Source organism: Schistocerca americana, chromosome 1, assembly GCF_021461395.2.
Source record: "Schistocerca americana isolate TAMUIC-IGC-003095 chromosome 1, iqSchAmer2.1, whole genome shotgun sequence".
NCBI lineage: Eukaryota > Metazoa > Arthropoda > Insecta > Orthoptera > Acrididae > Schistocerca > Schistocerca americana.
In genome coordinates, this window is record NC_060119.1 from 288,228,535 (window position 1) to 288,253,830 (window position 25,296).

The following is a 25,296-nucleotide window of genomic DNA, read 5'->3' on the forward strand; positions in this document are numbered from 1 at the left end:
AGATCTGCGGCTTAGTTCCCGGAAGTATGAAAACTCTTACTAGTGATATCTTACAACCGTTCGCGGTGTAACAGTGAAACTCACTGATGTGCCTCAGTCGGGTTGCTTGCCACAAAATGAATTTCGCAGCATTGTCCGTACCGAATGAAGAACCATTAACGCCTTCCAGTTATTACTCAATAAATAGCTTGGGAACATTGATTTCGTAAATCTCTCGCCAATATCAATAATGTCACTAAATTAATACAACAACTTGTCACATTTTGTCATCTTCTCACGTATGTTAAACTGAATTTATTAGACACAATACTTTTGTATGATTTTCTGATGATGGGCTACGTCCGAAACACGTAAACGAAATTTTCAACAACTGGTGGACTGTTATTAGCTACCAAATAAAGTGGTGATAAAAGGCATGCTAAACCGCAGCCAGCAAGCTTGTTTCCAAACAGCTTCATATAGCATGGTTGCCCATTTCTTATTCTCTCTCTCTCTCTCTCTCTCTCTCTCTCTCTCTCTCTCTCTCTCTCTATCTATCTCTCTCCCTCCCTCCTACCCTCCTCTCCCTCGCGAAATTGCTGCCCTGCAAGACACGTTGTGTGAAGCCCATATACTACTGGTGCCCACGAAATTTCCTTCAAGTTTGTACGCTTTAATCAGAAACTTACAAGTAAATAATCTAAGAAACCGATAAATTCTACCAAAAGGCGTAATAGTCCCACACTGACACATGAACGTAATAACATGCAATTACTTTTCGCACACGTCTAGGTAACAGCCGAGTCGCCATTCCCATACAATCCAATTTCTCTGATGCGGTTCAGCTAGCTCTGTTGCCGAAAGTGGCCAAGCCAAGACAACACAAGTAAAGCCAAGGAAAAGCACCAGATTGCCAAAAATAGCCGAGAACTGTACAACACCTACCTCGGCGTGTGCGGTCGGCTGTGACGTCATCGAGGTCACTGCTTTCCGTACACAATTACGCCAAGCGCCCATGTTTACATGCGGCACGCGACCGTTGCACTGCATTGCATCGTGACTGTTGTCATAGTCGACGCACTTCGTGGTTAAGAGTTTTAGCTCAGTTCTGTGGAAAGAGTGAATTAAATCTAAAACTTTACAATTTTATTTGAAGCAAAACGAGAAAAAATTAAATTAAATTAAAATGATTGATGCAACAAATAGTTCTGACTAACAGTACAAAATTTTTTCTATTAAGAAAAACTGTCCGCGGTGCCATGCGAGCGCGAAACATGTCAGAATGAAGGAGAAACGAAAAAAAAATCGCTTAATATGTACACGATTTTCAAAAGTGGACATGCATAAATAATAAAACATTCTAATTAAAGGATGTGACTCACATATCTGTCGTACTTGGTACATAACACTCCCATTGTTTTCTATTTTTTACGTCATGAATCCCGCAGACATCTTGCGTGTGTGGTGTCACATAAAAATTCCGACGGCCTGTCTCATCTACTCAATTTGCCAGGGTCTTACGACAGTTCGTTGGAAGTCAGAATCACTGGAGTAGAAGAATGCAGATCCTTCGTGTCGAGGTGGCCCAATAGTGTAGAGGAAGTGCTGGGTTCAGACCAGTTCCAGCGATTCTGATGCAGGTTTTCCTTGATTTCTTTCAGTTGACCTTCGATTTCCGATCTTATTCTTCTCAACTGATCTAGTTTTTACACATCATTCTTTCTGAGTGACTTATTTCGAGGGGGTGTTAAGACTACCACAGCCGGCGGGTGTGGCCGTGCGGTTAAAGGCGCTTCAGTCTGGAACCGCGTGACCGCTACGGTCGCAGGTTCGAATCCTGCCTCGGGCATGGATGTGTGTGATGTCCTTAGGTTGGTTAGGTTTAAGTAGGTCTAAGTTCTAGGGGACTGATGACCACAGCAGTTAAGTCCCATAGTGCTCAGGGCCATTTGAACCATTTTTGAAGACTACCATATTTCCCTTACTAAAATTCCACATAAACATTTAAGAGCTCGAAATGCATCTGCAAACACTTTCGTTAATTCGTTGCGACCCAATAGGCCTATCATTCGTATAACATAGCAAAGCATGGAAATGAAGGCTTATAGTGCGCGTTTTCTTAGACGTACTTGACGTGACTATTCATTTGGTATTGGGATTCCTTTATGCTTTGTCTTGAGAAGCCTATTGAGAATGATCATATTTTTTAAATATAAACAGTGCACTCGAGTTTTCCATTTCCATTCAATAAAACTAAAAGTGTTAGGTGTCACAGGTCCTGGAATACAATTACTTTTTATTATTACTTAAAAATTACTGGTTTGGGCCATGAGTACATTTTATAAGGGTATTGTGATAATTAACATCCTTACACAGAACCTCAGCTCGAAAAGAAAACAATTTGCGCGTCCTATTGATGAAAATATCACGGTCGCTTTGCTAGGTGTTTGAGATTTCTTGGAAACAAACGGAACATTGGCAGACAGACTTTGTTAGTGTGATTTAGTGCACTAAATTACCAGATGGACTCGAGTGCGTGTCTCTGAGAAATTGCTGAAATGACACCACCAGGTGATGGCTGTTGTGTGCGTGGTGTCGGCATGTTCGGAATCACCTGCGTGCAATGAGTTCCGGGAACTTCGAGCAGAAGTTGAAGTGCTTCACTTCACTTGCTTGTATGGCATGCTCAGACACGTCATCTTACGAATAGAGCCATTTGTCAGTAATGTGCCTTGCTTATGGATAACTCGCTCCCTCCCCACACTAAAAGAAACACGCACTTGCCAAACACAAACAAACAAACAAAAAATACCTTTCTAAAACATTCCGGAATAATGATGAGTTCGCCAACATCATCCGGAATCAGCAACGTTCATGTCCTGTTGAGTCGTAAATCTTCATGTCCACAGCCTTGCTCAGTGTCTATTACAGCATAATTGCAGGCTGGCAGCAAACCTCGGATTAGGTCTCCAAAACAATCAAGTGCATTAGCGCTCTCAAGTCCGTGTGTGTCTCCCTTCCAACCTTCCTCCTCATACATCAAAGGCTTGACTTTCACAACGAAGTAAATTATGGAATATTCCATATACAGCTTGGCAGCTACAGTTCGTGATTGCAATATTACCCAGAATAATCAACAATTATCCAATTTTATTGCAATCCTGGATTATTATATTAAAATTCAGTTTTTTCCAGCTTCATATCACAAACTTCTTAATTTTTCAGTCTTTGGCCTATTAATTTGTGTGACAGAGAGTAGATTCTGGCCATTTGTGGACGTGTCTATGGTTGAAAACAATCTTATTGTTTGCAAAGTTCTTTTCCGCTATCATTGCGATTGTTAGAGTGCACAAATGGAAAATGAGCACCTCGGCAGATGTGGCATGAAAACACCGCAGGTTTGGACCGTTGTAGGAGGGCGCTAAAGGCAACGATTCAAAGCACTGTGTGTGAACGTAACAGGAACAAGAACATATCGGCGCACACTCCGCTGCAGAGTGAAAATTCATTCTGGAAACATCCTCCAGGATGTGGCTAAGCCATTTCTCCGTAATATCCTTTCTTCCAGTTCTGCGGCGCACTGATTAAAAAAAAAGGGAAGTTCAAAGAAGAACTGCACAACACTTCCACGATGAAATCTATCTATTGACTTTTTTCATAGGAACTATGAAAAAGACTCGTTACATCTTATGTAAAAGTCGGCTTCCCCTCTCCTCGATAAAGTGATATTCTGAAGGCAAGTACACGTCGTGATCCATGCGTTGGGATAATGATCGCTAAACTCACCTTAACCCGCGAGACAGTCACTATTTATCATTGCATGTCACTGGCTTGTAGAAATCCAATTGCACTAACTTTTTGTTGTTGAGGTCGTCAGTCCGAAGACTGGTTTAATGGGGCTCTTCACCCTAGTCTGTCGTCTGTACCATCAATTTTGAAGTGACGGTTTTTTGGTGCCTCAGGATATATCATATCAATCGATTCCTTCTTTTAGTCTCGAAGTTCAATAAATTTCTTTTCTTCCCAGATTGATCTGGTACCTCACAATTAGTGATTCAATCTACCCCTCAATATTCAGCATTGTTCTGTGCCACGCGGTTAGAGGCGCGGATTGCTCGGCCCCTCCCGCCGGAGGTTCGAGTCCTCCCTCGGGCATGGGTGTGTGTGTGTTGTTCTTAGCATAAGTTGGTTTAAGTAGTGTGATTTCAGCAGTTTGGTGTTTCAAAAGCTTCTATCCTCTTCTTAGCTGGACTGTTCGTCGTTTACTTTTCTCTTCCGCACAAAGCTAAATTCCATACAAAGATCTTCAGAGAATGCAACATTTCACTTTAAATTCGACGATAACAAACTTATCCTTTTCAGAAAAGCGTTTCTTACTATTGCCTGTCTGCATTTTATATCCTCCTGACTTCGACAATATCACTTAATCGTGCTGCCTAAATAGCAACACTTATCGACTAGTTTTAGTGTCCCATTTCCTAATCTATTCCCTCAGCATCGCCTGATCATAGTGGACTACATTCCGTACCCTTGCTTCGCTTTTGCTGATATTCGTCTTATAACCTCTTGTAAATACACTATCACACACACAAATTCTGATGTCTGACCATTGAGATGCAAACATACAGCGCTAATAACTTCCGCCTGGCGCTTCGCTATTTCCTCTGCAATTTAAGAAGAAAAGGTCTCGAGATTAGTTTAAACAAGCCACAAGAGTAAATCTTCCAGCTTGCATGGAAACAGTACAGTTTTTTTTCATCTTTAAATAACTGCGGCAAGTTCATTTATTTGACCAAAACATACTTGAGCCAGTTATTAGCTCTCTGATCCACGCGAACTGCAGCCGAATAATAATAGTCTACCAGCTTTGGCTAAATCACCGTTCACTAGACTTTAAAGGTTACAGTCTGTTCTCCGAACGCAGTAAATACTGGGGATTACACCTCTAATAGAACAATGCTTAGCAAAAGACGATGACGTTCAGGCCAACCTTTCAGGTGATGATTTCTATTTCTTAAACACAGATAATGTAAAGTACCAAAGGTACGCGGGACAGAAAGTGAGACGAGGTGAAAATCTACAGCAAAAATCCACTGCTCACACGTTTAGAACCGCAACGACCAATGAAAAGGAATCAAGCCTGAGACTCTCCGATGACGAGGTAATACGAGACGAAATACAAGCTCGGATTGGAAAAATGTAGGAAAAGAAATGCTCTATGTCCTTTTCAAAGGAACAACATCAACATTTGCATTAAACAATTTACAGAAATCACCTGGATAGATTTTAATGCATCTTCTTGAGTGAGAGTCGTGTGTAGTGTCTTTATCGTCTCCTATAGCCCCGTGGAAGTACGGTGCAGACGAGTGATGGTACCAGTTGCACGGTAAGGACGGCTGAAATTAAAGCCATGTCTATACTGTAAAGTGCAGGAAACTAGTTATAAGTGAGGTTGGGTGTATGGAATTGACAAAGATGTCACAGATGGCCCGAAAATTATACCCTAAGTCAAATAGATGTCATTTAGAGATTTGACTATGACTTTATAGTCTGATATACAAGAATTAACGTATTCGTGAGTACTGAAGATTGATTAACCCCTGGAAACGTTTTGCAGTTTGTCAACACTACTTCAATAATTTATTGTACAATCACAGAAATATTTAACCATGCTATGAAAAATTATTCTTCTTTACATGAAACGGAGAAGTGGGCTGAATGAAACTGTGTAACACTGAACGAATTTCATAGGAATTGTATCAATGAAAAACCACCAGCAATATTTAATTTTCGGTATCAGTACGAAATTCGCTACAAGAAGTGTGTGTAATGCATTCTGGTGTTTGTTAGTTTTGTTGACACGGTGCAAGTTGTTAGTACACAAGTATCCAGTAAGAGAACAATTTTTTAAGAGATCCGCCAGGCACTTTATAACTTTATTAAAAATTTTAATTGCGAGTAAACATCTACAGAAAGCTCGATGAACGATTAGCAGCACCATTGTGCTGGATGTGCATGTGGTTTATCACCCAGATTGTCATTTGGGTTGACTTGAAGCGATTCCTAGCAGTTTTGTCTCAGTATTTGAAAATCATTTTATGAAAATTTATGGCATGATGGTATTTCTTTTTATGCAACTCACGAACGACAGAGATGAAAGTGTTCTAGCATTATCGTTTCCCATCGAACTGACCCGCAACGTGCACGTTATGCAACTGATTTGCCCTCCAGTTCTCAGCAACAAGCTCTCACAAAGCTGTTAGGGTAATGGCGTTCCACTCTATCCAATCAACTTAATGAGGGCAGGGAGCTCTTACTCCCACCCCTGCTCCATTTCTCCACGACCCTGTAGTGTGTGTTCTTAACACTGCCTTGTTTTGTTGCGGCCAGTTGCGTCATCATTTTATCGAGGCCCACTCTGAGCTACTTGCACGACACACAACGTATAAACGTACGGTATGGACCTAGATACCATATAGATTCATTGCTTCATTAAATATTAGAAAAAAAGCAGACTATTAAAGGAAACATCATAAAAGTACTGATGTTCTGTTAAAAGTAACCGCTGCCAATTTAAGTAAAAGATTAATACTTAGTTTAAAAAACAGGTACATTTTGTGCCATTCCACCCTCTAGTTCACATTTTGCATCACCACTGGAGATATGTGAAAAACTACAGTGTCGTTATTAGTCACGCTAGTCAGGTGCGAAATATATTGTGAGGGGGGGGGGGGGGGGGGGGAATGACAATCATGAGAGTATAAACACTCATATGCCAATTTAAAAAAGCTGTACAGAAAAGAAATCATTTCTGCAAAGAAAAAAGCTAATGATAACTAAATTTATCAGTCCAGCAACATACATAAAGCAGCATGGAAAATAGTTAAAGCAGAAACAGGGCTAATTGCACAAAAATTTACCTGTTCCTCTAAGTACAGTTGAACTAAATAATAGTTTCATAAATTCTGGAGAATTAGCTATGACAGATGAAAGTAATTTAGATGATAGTGAGGACAGACTTTCCAAATTGCAGGAAACAGAGTTGACAGGAGACTTGCCAAAATTTGAATGGAGAACCATTTATCCTAAGGATATACTGGATGTAGTCAGATCACTAAGCAACTCCAGAACTGAGGACATATGTGGTTTTTCTAATTTTACCATGAAGAAAATAATAGACACTATATGCATTCCACTGTCCTACTTAATCAGTAGGACGTTTACAGAGGGAACATTTCTATTCTGCCTTAATCTGACAATTGTATTGCCCAGGAAGTTGTCTTATCAATATTACAAGGTTTTTAAAATAGGGAACATACCTATACAACTTAAGTTGATTTAACCAAGGCATTTGACACTGTCTCACATAACATTTTAATTAAGAAACTAGAAAAATATGGAATAAGTGAAACAGAACTATTACTGCTGAAATCATATTTGACAAACAGAAACCAAATGGTCTATATAAATTCAAACAACAAATCTGACCTTCTCAAGGTAAAATATGGAGTCCCACAAGGATCTGTACTGGGACCTTTCTTATTCATTGTGTATGTGAATGACCTGCCCAACACATTACCATATAAATCTGTAATGTAAGCTGATGACACAACTTTTATCACATCACATAATGATGTGAATGTTTGTCAAACAAATGAACAAATCCATGATGGAAAAGGCAGCTCACTGGTTCCATGAAAATAGACTGTCATTAAATAAAAATGAAACTGAACACATCCTCTTTTCCCTTAGAGATATTAATGATGGACCTAATGAACTCAGACATTCAGTAAAATTTCTAGGCATTTATCTTGATACCAAATTGTGCTGGAATACCCACACAGAAAAGCTGTGCAGTAAGTTGGCAAGAGTTCTATATCTCCTTAGGAAACTGAAGGATTGTGTCAGTAAGGAGTGCATATTTATGGCATACCACGCCTTTTTTCATACTCATCTGCATTATGGAATACTTTTTTGGGGAAAAACTGCTGGGGCAAAAGATGTTTTCCTCTGGCAGAAGAAAGCCATTAGATGTGTTTTTGGTGTGAGCAATTTAACTTCTTGCAGACAGTACTCCATTGAGCACAAAATTCTTACAGTTCCCAGTCTATACATACTTAAAGCACTTATGCATGCCAAACAGAATGCCCACATGTATGAAAGCAGGTCAGATGTGCACTCATATGAAACCAGAAATAGGAACTTATTAGACATTCCTTGGACACATTTGAGTAAAATCCAGAATAATTTTTTACATGCTGGCAAAACATTTTACAACAATACATCACATGGAATGAGGGAATTGCATGAGAATAGATTTAAAATAGTGGTAGAGACATGGTTGAAAGAGAAATCAATCTATAGCATAAGTGAGTTCCTACAAGAAAAAATATGATTCTCTATTATTGTAAATGTGATTGTGATCAAAGAAACTGTAATTTATCTCATACAACCATACTGACCTTTTGTATAATCATATACCATATGTTAACTTTTGTGCAATCATTTGTACCACAATCTGTATAACTATGTAACTACTGACCTTACGTATAATCATTTGTATAACCATCTGACGATGCCTATACAACATAACAGTTGTCTACAGGCAAATAAATATGAAATATGAAAAAAAATGAAATATGACAGGTCTTCGTTGTCTGCTCCCCCCTCCCCTCCTCCCCCCGCCACCTCTCCTGCCAAGGCCATCACAGAATAATTTGCTGTTGCCTCCACTTCTGGTATGCCACAAATCTTAATAATATCAATAATAACATATGTAAAATGTTTCAGTGTAATCATAATAATTTGTTTACATCAGTGATTACTAGAGGACTTTTGCTTTTTTGTTTTTTGAGGATTTGGGGGGGGGGGGGGGGGTGAATCCTGACCATCACCCATCCCACTCTTGATCCATTCGTAGGTAATCGTGTAGCAAGAAACCGATTCCCAATAGCTAGTTAACAGGGGCACTTCTGGTATTCCAGATGTTTATGTTTGTGTGGCAGACAGTACTGTCTGCCACTAATTTGCTCAAAATTTGTTACTTGTGGTTCCCATTTGTTCTACATGGTCATCTAGAACCTGGTTTATGGATGTGAGAATATTTCTCTAATTGCTGTTGCTATTTGCTAGAGCCACTGAGTCACCAGGTCCTACTGGTTTATCCAATCTCTCAAAGGCCCACAATCAAATTTTTTCTTAAAACCATCCAATTAGACAAAAGAAGCAAGAGTAGGTGCAACTACTGGTCTTGACATTGGGTAAGGCTGTGACATTTACCAATCCACTGACAGGTTTCAAGAATAGGAGACCAAACCAACAAACTGAAACTGTACACTAGAAGAGAACACACGGGCCTGAGTATAGTATTCTACATTTGTTAAGGCAAATGTTCTACTGTTTCTTCATTTAAAAGTTGCATATACATCACACAAAAAATTGAAATGACTGAAATCTCACAAGAGAAAGTGCACATGCATAGACTTCCTCCCAGCACAAGCCACTGTTATGATGTAGCATCAACATGTGTTTGGCATGGAAACCATTGATGATATCAATAGTATGTGAATAGTCCATTGTTTGGTCGCAAACAACTACGGACAGTGCAAAATAATTCAGTTGCCAATCTTACCTTACTATGTCGCAGTAGTGATTACTTTGACACATTTAGGGCTCATAATGATTAACAATACAAACACATTACTTGAAAGTTTAATTCATCAAAAGTTCCTCACCACAAACACAGCTATTCTCTGATTGTTTTTTGAGGAGCAAGAACAGTTAAAATAAACACCAGTTTTAATAGTGTTTATTTATTGGCTCAAAACCATGATGACAAACATTAAGCTATCAGTACAGAAAGTTGCCTTTTTGTTTGAACATCCTCAAAACAATAAAAGAGTTAACCTGACAGAAAAAAGTACATCATACTTCAGGCACAGCAGAAGTGCATGGATATTATGGTAAAAGTTCATACAACTGAAGTGCTAGGAACCTTACTTATACTCCAGAAGTAAAATATGGTCCAAATTTAAGTGATAGTATATTGTGTCTTCTTCATGTTTCACAGATTGTGGCTGTATTAGACTATAGACTTCTTGAACCCATCTCAAAAATACTTTAAAATTGTTTGCCAAGTTCAGCAAGGTCTAATTTGAAAGAAAATATAATTTATGTATCCTTGCATGCTGCTTAACATATTTATTTATTTTATTTAATAAAATGTTTGTTGTGACTAAACTTACATTACTCCAGTTCCGTTTCACAATTGTTTTTGTAGGTTATTAGAAGTCAATATGCACCAAATCAACCTCATCTTTAGATAACTTTCATCCTCAACGTCAGATTTGAATTTACCAAATTCATTTATAAGTTTGACAGTTACTTTTGCTGACATTTTTGTACTATTGTAAAATCTGACATTGATTGGAAGGAACATAGAGAAGAACAATAATTATAGTTACAAATAAAAATTACTATTTGTGATTGCTGCCATCAGTTCTGTAGTGGAACAGGCAAGTGGTCTGGCCAGATTAGGTCATGAGTGAATATTGTTTTTGAACATATTTAACCTCACAAAAATTTCATAGATGAAAAAGGGAACAGCAGTGACATAAAAAGAAAAGCAAATAACAAGTTTGACATTTCATCACTGAGTACTAAAGATTCGTATGACAACATTACAATGCTTCTCCAAACACCACTCAAACATTGTCTGATTTAAGGTGCACCTCCAGTACATATCCATACAATTTAAGTAAAATATATTTAACCTTAATAGTCATTACATAAGCAGCAGTGAATTAAATAGAATACTTTGTGCCAGATGTGGCACCACAGCAATATTAACTCTGTATAATTTGGCAAAGCACTGAGACAAGAACTTGGACTTAAATTTCATTAAATATGAGTTGCATTAATGACAATTAAGATAGATTAAATTGTAATCCCAGAGTAATCACTTAAATTAAATTGTCAATGGAACTACACATTAACTTAATTCACATTAGTCATGTGCTATATTAATTTAACAACATATGTAGACTGTAAGCCCACACCGCAAGTTCACATTAAATGTACAGGAAAGCAAATGTTGCCTACAACTGACAATAACGCAATCAATTTGTGCTCCACTCTGTTGGACAAAGTCTATTACCAACTGCACAATTTCACAAAATGTAGTTATACCCCCAGCTCATGCTAGAAAAATTACACCATGAAAATATCCTTTATCACAGCAAGCCCCAAAAAAATGCAACCATTTCTCAGTTATTCAACTATGGCTCCTCCAGCCACAGCTCTAATACATCACTTAAAGTATCAGAGCATGCACAATGAACACCTCACCACAGTTGCAAATCCGAAGCATTAAAATGATTATCAGATCGACCCAGCTTTACTAACATGGAGTAATTGCATAAACATACTCTGCATAAGTGCCACTGTGATATTAGATACAAACATCACTACTGCCCATGTTCTGGTTCAAGCTTAAGCCACATTCCTGGTAGACACACCACCTGGCGATCTTAAACATTACATACAAAAATCCTTCAATTACCCAACTCAGTACACAATTATTCAGACATATATGAAATATACTGACCATGTAAAATATTCAGACAGTACAGTAATCCACAGTTTGTAGTATTTAGTAAAGTAGAGGTAAAATTACATACAATTTTTGCATTAGCAGTTATAGTATACATGCTTACACTGCAGAAAATTAGAATTTGATAAGTGCACATTTTCAGGTGTCTAAAACAACTGGTGAGTTGTCTTGTCATTGAATAGTGGATGTAAGATTTGTACATAATAGGTAATAGAGATGAGAGCTAACTGCCTGGCCCTACGCCCTGTGTGCCAATGAAGGCAAAGTGATTGCTATAAATGTAGTTAGACAAAAATAATGATCCATAATATTTTGATAGCTTTACCCAACTATTACACTTTAAAATTAAATACTGCCACTAAAGATGCATACCAAGTGTTTAGAGTCAGTCCAACATAATGTAATAAAAATTACATCTACACTAAAATACTGTTGAAGAGCATGAGACATTATGAAGAAAATAATATTCACTCACTAATTGCATACAGTTCGACAATGCACAGCATAACAAATACAGTAAGCCAACTGTTAAGTGTTCCTTCAGAAGAAAAGATATAGATCTGCAGTGGGCTGGAAAAGCAACCACAATATCCCTCAAATGACACAAATTTAAATGAAGGTTTGATGATATTGTTATTGCATACCCAGAGAAATTATTTTTCTAAAAGTATTATACACTCAAACATCTCACATGTTGTTGATTTTCAATAAGTGATTTAATATTCTTTTTTTCACAGATTCTGGGTGCTGTCTGCCTGGGGATTGTTGCCTATTATGCAGACCAAGTTGGTGTTGTATATACAAGGAATGCACAGTTCTTCTTCATACTGATGACGACAACTTTTCTAATAGCAACATTCTGTCTACTCCTAGCATGTGTTCTCTCCCTAAGCGCAGGGACTGTTATCTCCAAAACACTCTATGTAAGTACACTTATGATGATGCTGTCATTAATTAACACCTTACAGTGCTACAGTGTGATATACGGTAACATGTCAAAATTCCCTGACTGGGTATATAACAAAGATATTACCTTTAATGTAACACTCTATGTTTTTGACTTTTGCATCTTAGTAGGTATATAGAGTGACTAATTTCCTGAGAAAGTAATCTAAGCGGTAAAGTGATTATGGGAACTTGTTAGTGGTGGTCATTTACACAGTTAATTAGGATAACTTATTCCGTGTTAGCCTTAGGCATTTTCTAGGACAGCTAATTTTGGGCATCATATATGCTATAATTAAGTCACTTTTGTAGTGCTAATGTTTATTTCATAGGTTAGGGAGTACGGTTTAGTATTATTTCATAGCATCACGAGAAAAAACTTTGATGGTACTTGGTTTGTTGTACAACAGTTGATCTGAATTAATAATTGCTTTAAAACACAAATAACATGGCAATATTGAATGATTCTATGTGTAAAAGTTTTAAGTAATGTTAGTAAAATAACACTTATTTCCACGGTAGCTTGATTAGGATGTTACATTTTAAAAAGTATAAGATGAAACAACTTTTAATCAATTTGTGAAAAAATTGGGCAAAATTAAAATGAAAGCATTGACAGGATGATTTCCTGCTCACCCTATGGCAGTAGACTAAAAACTGATGTAATGGTAGTCTCTCAGTTATTATTCATTCTGCATGCACTCAGTAAACAGAACCTTCGTAGTTGACCATAATTCCTTCATTAATACTGTTCTCAACAGGCAAAATATTGTAACACAGCGAATTCTCCAGCTTTTGGAAACATTGATTAAGGCACTCTCTTTCTAAGACTGGAGGAAAATGTGAACAGAGAAGGGCTACATAAAAAGAATATGTAGCAAACAGGTTCACGGACTATTTCTTTATTTCCACATTTCCATGGAGATAGTTTAGTGGCTCTACATGTTTGGAGGCAGAGTCTCTTCCTCATTCTAGTTCCTGTATCATTTGCAGTTATCAAATACAGGGTGACACATGGGAGGCAGACAGTTTTTAGTGAAATAATACCCAGCCAACTTTAAAATTAATGCATGTTTATTTACACAAAATCAAAGCTCATTATTTGCCATTTTAGTTAGCAATGTTATTTGTGTAAAATAATGTTCTCAAGGTGATGTCCATCATTTCAAATGCAGGACTCAAGTCTCTTCTCAAAAGCCTCCATCACATGGACTAAAATCCATGCAGGGATGGCAGCACTTTGTTGAATAATTGCATTCTTCAACTCTTCCAAATTTTGTGGTTGGTGGTTATAGACACATTTCTTAAGGTACCCCCACAGAAAAAAGTCACATACGGACAAGTCGGGAGACCTGGGAGGACAAGGAACATTGCCAAAATGTGAGATAATCAGGCCAGGAAACATGTGTCTAAGAACTGTCATTGAAGTGTTTGTGGTGTGCGATGTTGCCCCATCCTGCTGGAACAAAACGTGTTTGAAAGGGATTCGTCGTTTTCTTAGTTCTGGTTTCAAGAATGTTTCAAGCATACGAATGTAACAAAACGAATCAACAGTAACTATGGCCCAATTCTCTTAAAAAAATAAGGTCAAATAATGCCAACAAAGCCAAAAGAACACCAGACTGTTGCTTTTTCTGAGTGTAGAGGACGCTGGTGGTTAAGGTGTGGATGCTCTGGAGCCCAGTAACATAGGTTTTGCTTATTCACAGTCCTGTTTAAATGAAAATGAGCTTCATCACTCATCAATAAAATTTCATTTTCATTCGATTCCAAAATCACTTGCATTCTGTAAGCAAAGTCTTCTCATACAGCAAAATCAGTTTCCTTAAGTTGTTGGACAATGAGCATTTTGTAGGGATGGAATTTTAATTCTTTATGCAAAATTCATCTAACCGATTCACGATTGATTTGTAACTCACTAGCATGATGTCTAGCTGACTGTCCTGGGCTTCTGACTGCCGCTTGCATTTTTCAACATTTTATGGTGTCGTTACTCTGCATCTCAGGCCAGGATGCTTCTTATCCACTATGTTTCCAATTGATCTGAAGTTTTCCACCCATCTGAGGATTGTGTTACAGCTGGAACAGCTCCATGTCGACCGACATTAAACCGCACACAAAACAATTGCTGCATAGCAATAATAGACTCACCACTTTTCACAAAACTGTCATAGACAAACACACGACGTTGCAAGTCCCACTGCTCCATAGTGACTGAGTAAATGAAATTGCATCTTGTGGGGATCAGAACTATCCTCACCACGACCACCTCCCACCACCACGCCCTCAGTACTACTCAGTTCAAAACCATCTGTCTCCCGTGTGTCACCCTGTATTTTCTTCTTTATTTGTTTACTATCAAACTCAGCAATACTTCAGAATTCCTAAAAATGTATGGGAATTGGATGTATGTCCTAATCTCCTTCACCATTCTGGTCCTTCGCCTCACTCTGTCCATCTTCTCTTTCCCCCTCTCTATGACATCAGAAATGTTTAGTATTACTGTCAGTGAAATCTTGATTGTGAATTGAAGTAACCTAAAATGAATGGGTAAATTGGCTGGAATTATTGGTGTATGGGGTATGAGAGATGTCTCCTGCTATTGTATTTGTGAACTGAGTGAGGTGGCACTGTGGACAGCAAACTGGACTCACATTCTTGAGAAGGACTGTTCAAATCAATGTCCAGCCATCCTGATTTAGGTTTTCACTGGTTTCCCAAAATCACTCCAGGCAAATGACATTATGGTTTCCTGTCCTTGAAACATTTCGAGCTTGTGCTCTGTCTCTAATGACCTTGATGTTAATGGGCTGTTAAATGCTAATCTTGCTTTCTTGGATCTATGAGGATAGTAGCTTCAATGACAGTATTTCACTTAGTTTTAATATGCAAACATTTAGGATTGCAATATTTCAGACAGTTCAGATTCCATAGTAGTATTCCAATCATAGACCAATAAGCCATAAAAGAAACTTTCCTATTTATGTGTGTGTATGTGTGTGTGTGTGTGTGTGTGTGTGTGTGTGTGTGTGTGTGTGTGTGGAACTTTTTGAGATTTTTGCTATTAACGTTTTCCTGTCACATGACATTTACATCGGAGAGCCAAAGAAACTGGTGTGCCTGGCTAATATATTGTAGAGCACCCCTGAGCATGCAGAAGTGCCGCAGCGTGACAAGGCATGGACGTGCCACAGCATGACAAGGCATGGACTCGAATAATGTCTGAAGTAATGCTTGAGGGAATTGATGCCGTGAATCCTGCAGGGCTGTCAATAAATCCATAAGAGTATGAAGGAGTGGAGATCTCTTTTGAACAGCTTGTTGCAAGGCATCCCAGATACGCTCAATAAAGTTCATGTTCGGGGAATCTGGTGGCCAGCAGAAGTGTTCAAACTTAGAAGAGTGTTCCTAGAGCCACTCTGTAGCAATTCTGAATGTGTGGAGTGTAGCTTTGGCCTGCTGTAATTGCCGAAGTCTGTCAGAATGCACAATGAACATGAATGGAAGCAGCTGATCAGACAGGATGCTTATGTCAGTGACACCTGTCAGAGCCATATCTAGACATATCAGGTGTCCCATATCACTCTAACTGCACATGCCCCATTCCTTTACAGAGCCTCCACCAGTTTGAACAGTCCTGTGCTGACATGCAGTGTCCATGGATTCTTGATGTTGTCTCCATACCTGTACATGTCCATCTGCTCGAAACAATTTGAAACGAGAATCCTCCGGTCAGGCAACATGTTTCCAATCACCAACAGTCCAATGTCGGTATTGATGGGTGCAGGAGAGGTGCAAAGCTTTGCATCATGCAGTCATCAAGGGTACATGAGTGGGCCCATATCGATGATGTTTCTTTGAATGGTTCGCATGCTGATGCTTGCTGATGGCCCAGCATTGAAATCTGTAGCAATTTGCTCTGAAGGGTTGCATGTCTGTCACATTGAACAATTCTCTTCAGTTGTTATTGGTCCCATTCTTGCAGGATCTTTTTCCAGCCACAGAGATGTTGGAGATTTGATATTTTACCAGATTCCTGATATTTACGGTACAATCGTGAAATAGTCAATAATGGAAAATCCCCACTTCATTGGTACCTCGGTCTTGCTGTGTTCCATTGCTCATGTGCTGGCTATAACACCACGTTCAAACTCACATAAATCTTGATAACCTGCTATTGTAGCAGCAATAACTAATCTAACAACAGTGCCAACACTTGTTGTCTTATATAGGCATTGCCAAATGCAGCACCGTAATCTGCCTGTTTGCATATCTGTGTATTTGAATATGCATGCCTGTACCAGTTTCTTTGGCACTTCAGTGTATATTTATATTTTATATGTACTAAAAAGATGTATAGCTTATGCCTGTCAAAGTATTTATTAGAACACCATTTAAAAATTTGATGTGAACAGATCAAGAACTTTTTGAGAATTTTTGGTAACAGTGTTCCCTCTTTATATGTTATTATACATATATTTATATACCACACCTATTAAAAATATGTAGCTTATGTCTGTCTGAACTGCTATTAGAGTATTGTATAAAACAGTGAAGTAAATTGTTAAATTTATATAGTAGTCTACTTGTTTAATTTTGCATTGCCAATAGTGCAGCTCATCTTCAGATAGTTGCAGTTTCATTTATATTCATGAGAAGGCATCAGTGGCTATTTACAATAAAACCTCAACAAAAATGTCAGCAAATCCATCTCATGTTTATAAATATAGTACAGATGTTTGAAGATAGTCTGCGTCAGTCTAATATTGTAGTGCCAGCAGACAATAAAATTATTTGAATATCATATCAATTTAGTAGTTTGTTGCTGTTTCATAAATACTGGTACCTCATAACAGAATCTTTTTTAAAAGATAAAAGATATGAGCTAATATTTACTTGCAAAAGAACATTCATAAGGGTGTACTTAAAGTCTGGGAACACTTTAATGTTTGGTTTCTGTGCAATAAATAATTGAAAGTGTTCCTGAACTTTAAGTACACCCTGTATAACAGAAATAAGGATTGTCCTCTGCGTATTTCAGGCAGTAAATGGACATTAAAGATTGGAAGTCAGGCAATGCTGTAATCATTTGTATGGTAAATACCGCTGTCAGCAAACAGCGCTGTGCTGTGCAGTTGGTACAGTGGATAGTGTTTTGGGTTAGCATGTGGGAAGTCGAGGGTTCGATTCTGGGTCAAGGCTTATTTGCTTTTATTTGCTAAATGTTGTCTGTGTGGTACAATATCTGGCATCTTAATCGTCATACAGTGATTACAGTGGGTTTTCTACAAAATATTTGCAGTTATGTACTATGAACACAGAAAGGGAAGTACAATCATTTTGTTTGGTCAGCTTTTAAAGAAGCCTTTTGCGTGCTATGGACACAAATTGTTTCATGTCACTGCTTCTACTAGAATCCAAACCTATTTTCTTTGTACCCTGATGAATGGGCCCATCAAAATTATTTGCAAAGCACATTGCTAGCCCTACTGGTGACGTAAGGCCCTAATGAAATGTCATGAACCCGAATGTGGCAAGAATAATAGTTCGTATTAATCAATATGACCATTGGAGCAGGAAGAACACAAAATAAATTTGGAATCTAGTAGATGCAGTGGCGCAAAACAATGTGTGTCCACAATGTGCAAAAAGTTTCTTTAAGAGCTGACCAATGAAAATGATTGTATTTCCATTTCTGTGTTCATAGTACATAACTGCAAATGTTTGTAGAAGACCCACTGTAATTGCTATATAACAATTAAGACACCAGATATTATACCACATAGACTACTTTTAGCAAATAAAAACAAGTAAGTCTCAATCCAGAACTGAAACCTCGACCTCCTGCATTCTAACCCAAATCGCTACCCACTGCACCAACCGCACAGCACTACTGCTTTATCCTGACAGAGGTAGTTACCATACACATGATTCATGTGTTGCCATATTGCCAATTTTTAACATCCATTTATTGCCCAAAATATGCACAGTACGAAATTTTGTGAGACATTTTTGTATTGCTACTATGTAAAGAATTGCCTCTTAAAGTCCGAGTGCACAAATTTTTCTACACACACACACACACACACACACACACACACACACACACACACACACAAATGTTAAAGAGCAATTTGTCATTATATAGCAGTACAGATTTTTTTCTATCTAGAGAAGAACTTAAACTTATATCTGATTCTACAATTGAAATTTCCAAATATCAGATATATATACCACAACACTAGCTTTTTCTGTTGAGTTTGTTGCTATTTGTAATTAAAACTTCTGCATGATTCTTTCTTGCTTTTGTTATATTTATTAATGTTCTTTTGCAAGTAAATATTAGCTCATATCTTAAAGCTGTTATGTGCACAAGAATTTTCAGAACTATTCTGTATGAGGTACCAGTATTTATAAAAAGCAACAAACTACTAAACTGATGATATTCAAATAATTTTATTGTCCATTGGCATTATAACTTTAGACTGAGACAGACCATCTTCAAACATTTGTACTATATTTATTGTTGATATTTTTGTTATGTTTTTATTACAAATAGTCAGTGATGACTTCTCATGAATGTAAATGAAACTGTAACTATCTGAAGATCAATTGGGCTGGTCTAAACTGGCAATGGCAATGATAAATTAAAGAAGTAGACTATTACATAAATTTAGTAGTTGATGGTTACCATCATCATACGTAATGAAAATCAAGTATAAATATTTGTGTTGGGTTTGAAATTTGCACTCAATTTCTATGGATATGAAAGTATGACATAATTTGTATTTTGCTAATATTATGTTTCAGGAACTGATTTATCACTCAATAGCTTTTATATTATATCTTGCTGCTTCTCTGAGACTCATTATTCAAATAAGTGATCACAAAAGATCTTATAGTTATGATGGACACATGGCAGCATCGGTAAGACTTCAGTTATTTTATTATTCATTTTAAATATGTGTAGAATATCCAAAAATTTGAAAGTGAAATTTTTGAAATTCTGTCTATCAAGATAATACGTGAAAAATTACAGACATGTAGAAATGTGGCAACATTTCAGGATTATAGATGAGTTGGTTCTTTTATCTGGATGTACACTGAGAAACAGATACAGAGGGGGACAAAACAAAAACATGAAAGTGGGAGTTGGTGCTGAGAGGAAAATCATTATGAGTTTTTTACTGATAAATTATTACTTTAAGAATATTTTGAAAACCTACTCACCATACAGATGACATGTTAAGTTGCAGATAGGCACGCTGTAAAGACTGTTACAGATAAGGATTTGGCCAGAGTTTTATTCGGAAAAGAAAAATATTCAGACATTCACACAATCAATCAAACCTCACACACACATGACCACAATCTCGAGTGGACAGAAATAGCAGTCATGTGTGTGAGGTGTGCTTCTTTGTGGGAATGTGTATGCATTTTTCTATTCCCTGAAGAAGGCTTTGGCCCAAAGCTTAATGGTCTTTTTGTCCTGCCTGTTGGCAACTCAGCATGTCATCCGTATGACTTTCCATTGTTTAAAGTATTATTTTCTTTTCCAGCTACCTCCATATCCCTTAATTCTTTGGTCATTCATTTACAAATTGAGTTCTGAAATCTTAACTATTTTAGTCACATTTTGAAATTCTCTCAAACATTTCTCTTCCTACACTTTCCATTTCTAGTAACAGAGGAAGGAACTGCTGGTTATGAAAAGTTGTGACTTTAATATCTTTTCAAAAACCTCTTGTGCTTGCTGCAACCTCCAGTTTTGATATTCTGTTTTTCTTCTTTCTAGCTTTATGCAATTCTAAAATAATATTAACATTATACTGCTAAAGAAATAATAATTTCGTTCATTGTGATTGTTTACATACTTAAATAATATGGTAAATATAGGACACATGAAATTTGAGAAAAAGAGAGACAACATAGACAAATTTCAGTATACAAATAACTTAAAGCCCAAATTAAATGATAGAACCTGTCCGTAGTTCTAAATGCAATTTAAAAATGTTGTGTTTTATAATTCAAGAGTTCTTTTATTGAGTTAAAGCACTGTTCCATCAGAAATGTGTAAAGGAATTTTTAGATGACTGATATTTTTAATCATTAGGTAGACTGTTGAATAAGCTAACTATTATGTGTGAAACACTTTCCTGATACAACACTTCTTGTGTTGTTGCTGTGGATAGGCTTATTTCATCTTGCGTCTCCAGTTCTGTTCAAAATATGCTCATTTCTAAAGGCACATTTGCTGCAGGCTGTTTCCTCAGAAGATTAGCCAATATGAAAGTAATGAATGGATATAAGTGCAATATATCGGAATACTGTTGACTTTCTTGCAGTTTAGTTTAGCACACAAAGAGCATACAAAGCTTTTCAAAGCTTTTTTCCTAAACCTTTCATGAGAAAGTCTCATTTTAAAGCATTTTGTAGCTGTGTTCCTAGAACTTCAGTAAAATATTATCAGGGTAATGATATTATTTAATTCTTGTAAAAAGGTTTCTTTTTTTGCTTTTGCTTTTGTAAATTCATTTACATGTTCATTATATGAGGAGCATTTGAGAAGTCCTTGCAAAGTCCGAGGGATGGCACCACCAGCTCTTATCGAGGTCATGTTTAGTGAGTAACATCTTTGGAAAGAACACACACCAAGTTTCAGCCATAATGGTCTATTTCTTTGTATTTGACATTGAATGAAGTAAGTCAAGTGATTGTCAAAAAATGGATGAAAAAGAATTTTGTGTGGTGATTAAACATTACTTTATGAAAGGCAAAACGCCTGAGGAGACTAAAAAGAAGCTTAATAAACATTATGGTGACTCTGCACCTTTGATTAGAAATGTTTATAAATAGTTTCAAAATTTCCAGAATGGCCATATGGGCACAAGTGATGCTGAATGTTCTGTATCACTGTGGAGGTTATGACCCCAGAAATCATTGATAATACCCATGATATGGTGATGGATGACAGAAGAGTTAAGGTGTGTGAGATTGATAGTGCTATGGGCATCTCAAATGAACAGGTACATAATATTTTGCATAGACATTTGGACATGAGAAGCTATCCGCAAGATGGGTTCCGCGATTGCTCACACTTGACCAAAACTGGAATCGCGTGGTGTTGCAAGGATGGTTTGCAGCTGATCAGGAAGAATCCGCAGGACTTTAAGCATCGTTTCGTCACTGTGGATGAAACATGGATACATTACTATACTCCTGAGAGCAAACAACAATGTAAACAATGGGTTATCAAGGGGGAATCTGTGCCAAAAAGGAAAAGACCATTCCTTCGGCCGGAAAGGTTATGGTGACTGTCTTTTGGGATTGGCAAGGGATACTCCTTATCACCCATCTGGAAAAGAGTAAAACTATTACAGGTGCATATTATTCATCATTAGGACTGTTTTAAAACTGAGCTGCAAGAAAAACACTGGCAATTGGACTGCAAAAAAGTCTTTTTCCATCACTACAATGCACCAGCACACATCTCAGCAGTTGTGGTCACAAAATTAATGGAAATAGGATTCTAGCTCGTTTCACATGCCCCCTGTTCTCCAGACTTGGCTCTCTCAGACTACTATTTGTTCCCCAATTTGAAGAAATGGCTGGCGGGACAAAGATTTTATTCAAATGAGGAAGTGATTGCAGCAACTAATACCTATTTTGCAGACTCGGACAATTCCTATTATTTGGAAGGGACCAACAAATTAGAACAACATTGAACAAAGTGTATAAGTCTAAAAGGAGACTACGTCAAAAAGTGAAAAAATGTTTACCTTAAACACGTAAGCAGTTTTTATTTTCACATGGACATTTCAAATGCCCCTTGTACATAAGGAACATAAATGTCCTAGTACATAGCCACTTGGTTCTCCACGTTGGTTGGTGATTAATTAGATGGATGTGTTGGTGTTCCTGTTCCTGTTGTTGTTGTTGTTGTTGCCTTAATACTACCATTTGCTGCCTGTCATCTGGGTAAGACTTTTTCTACTTAAAGTGTCTACACCTGATATGAATGGGTATTCCATGAACAAAGCCAAGGTTGTTGTGAGTGGAGCACTGCATAAACATCAAGAATGTAAACCAGAAAGTCAATTTCCAGAGCAATGTTGATATCTGATTAGCAGCTACACAAGATTTCGTTTAGTTCATGCAGCATATTAAACAATACTGGCTCACGGCAAACAAGACTGGTTCACGCCTCTTTGCTCAGATTGGAGTCACTGTCTGCCCCACTCACATGACCCTGTGATCGCATCTCTGGTGGTGCCTCACAGATAGTAGCTGTAGGGCCTGTGATACTCTACTGATAATGTCTACTGTCTGATTTGAAATCCCCCTGATAGCTTATTGTGATAAATAGTAATAATAATTTCATGATTAGTTATGACAAATGTTTTTGACAGATCTGGAAAAATACGAGTAGTATGTTCTGTGTCATCCAGTGCTCTAAAGAGATCTTTTGAATACTCATAGGTAACTGTTAATGTAGACTAGGATTTGCTAAATCCATGCTGATTTGGTGACAGTCACAATATTTTTGTTGTATAACTTTGAAGCCTCTCGTAGAAAATTCTTTCAAATATTTTGGAGAAAACAATGAGTCAATTTTGAATGACAATATTATAAGAAGGATAGATAGCTACTCACAATATATCAGAGATGAGTTGCAGATAGGCATGACAAAAAGACTGTGCTTGTCTGCAACTCAACATCTCAATTATATGTTGAATAGCAATCTATCCTTTTCATAATACTTTCATTATTACATCCTGCATTTTCTGTTTTTTAAAACTGAATGACTGTTGTTTACATTTTCACACTTCACTTTTTTGAACAGAGGAGTTACTTTTGCTGTTTTTAAGCTACTGGGGAATGTTCCAGTTGACAATGATGTTTTACTATGTACATTTGTGGCTTTATTACAAAATGAAGGGAACTTTTAAATATATAATTTGGTATGCCATCCAGTCCAAACAACTATTTTTCTTTTGCATGACATTATTAGCTTAGTTTCTGCCTGAGTGACTTTTTGAAGAAACGGAGACCTAAAAGTAGCATTTAAATAATTTGGAAAGCACATGGGTTTGCCTGCATAGTGGTAACTGTTTATTATGATTACAGCCATATGTAGGATGATATGCAGAGTATATTAAGTGTAATTATTTTATTTTCAGGTGATTGGCCTTGTAAATACAGTACTATATTTGCTCAGTGCTGTGTTCTCCTACAGATCTTACAGGCTGCCATAAACAAGAAAGGATTTAACTCATCCATGCCATTATCAACACATCATCAGCAGCAGCTTAAAATGATTTATATATATGTTTATGGGTATATTTTGTTTACTTTCAGAAAATCCTGTCTTCTGAAAATGTTTATATGAAAATCTGATAGACTCTTATTTTAAAAATAAATGGACTATTTTAGAATATTTAATACTGATCTGAACATTACTTAATATCTCCAATTTAAATGTTACATATCATAATTATTTTTTATGCTGCTTTTTAACATGAACTCTGAACATAAATGTGATTTTCGTTACTTTCTAAACATTATCTTTGAGAAAAATTTCAGCTTCATTCCGTAACTTCTTAAAATATATCTCTTCTGACATCTGTGCTAGTCAGATTGGATAACCAGTGTACAGACTATATTGCAAAGTGAACTTGATGCCATGAAGGTATAAAGCTTTGCAGTTAAAAGATCTATGTAAATTAATTAATTCATTGGGGTAAAAAGAGCATGGGAACTTCCATCATGGCAAAAAAATTGTGGATTGTTAATGTAGTGATGGTTTCAATTTTCAGATGTATCTTTGACTTACAGTGGAAATATTATTAGTAAAGTACAATATTATCATGCTTGTAATATTTTTAAAGACTCAGATACCACCTACTACTTGTGTTGATTAAATTTCTGTGTTGAGATAGACATTTTATTAAGTTATTCATAGTGTGTAGTTAAATAACAAATGTTAGTAAATTTGTGTGTGTGTGTGTGTGTGTGTGTGTGTGTGTGTGTGTGTGTGTGTGTGTGAGGAGAGAGAGAGAGAGAGAGAGAGAGAGAGAGAGAGAGAGAGAGAGAGAGAGAGAGAATTAATAGTAGACTGGTATGATTCATGCATTTACTGTTGTGACTGTATTGTGAATTGAGACTCCTAATGACATCAGTGAAAGAAGGCTAATTATACCATTATGTAAGGTATCTTTCATCTCATTTTGCACAACTATTTTGTCATAAACTTATAGGGCTTATTATGTCTAATAACTTATTCATTAACTATGTATATTTATTGGAATAAACGTTTGTAGAAAAATTTTCACTACTATTTATTTTGAAACATTGCATTTTTCTTTAAATCTAACCTCTACTGTAAAAAGTGCAGGTTGCATTTGCAATTAATTTAAAATTTTAACATTCGGGTCACCTCATGTATTACTGTTTAGAAATTCATTTATCTAAAGTGCAGGATATATCCACAAATGAGGTACAGATACACAATTGCCTTGAAATGAAGTACTTTTTGCTGTCTCAGTTGCACCCAATATTTAAATAAAAACAGACTATTAACATGTAATGTCAATCTAAAGACAGCTTTGTATTCACAAATGACATAAAATAAAGATGTATACCATTGAATAAATAACAAAGATACACTTAACATGAAATAAGGAAAAAAGTTTTGGAAAATAATGAAGAGTGCATGTAATCTTTGACAAAAAAGTGTTAATCTTTTCCAGAAAAGTAAGATT

At 36.8% G+C, this 25,296-nt stretch overlaps 1 protein-coding gene across 1 annotated transcript in view; it reads left to right on the plus strand.

Moving 5' to 3' along the window:
* Nucleotides 1–24,884, plus strand: part of LOC124622063 — a 108,426-nt gene extending 83,542 nt beyond the window's left edge. The window contains exons 3-5 of the mRNA XM_047147640.1: nucleotides 12,328–12,513; nucleotides 19,346–19,462; nucleotides 23,716–24,884. Coding sequence (XP_047003596.1) covers nucleotides 12,328–12,513; nucleotides 19,346–19,462; nucleotides 23,716–23,790 — 378 coding nt within the window. The 3' untranslated portion in view covers nucleotides 23,791–24,884. The remainder of the gene's footprint in view (nucleotides 1–12,327; nucleotides 12,514–19,345; nucleotides 19,463–23,715) is intronic.
* Nucleotides 24,885–25,296: the final 412 nt, after the last annotated feature.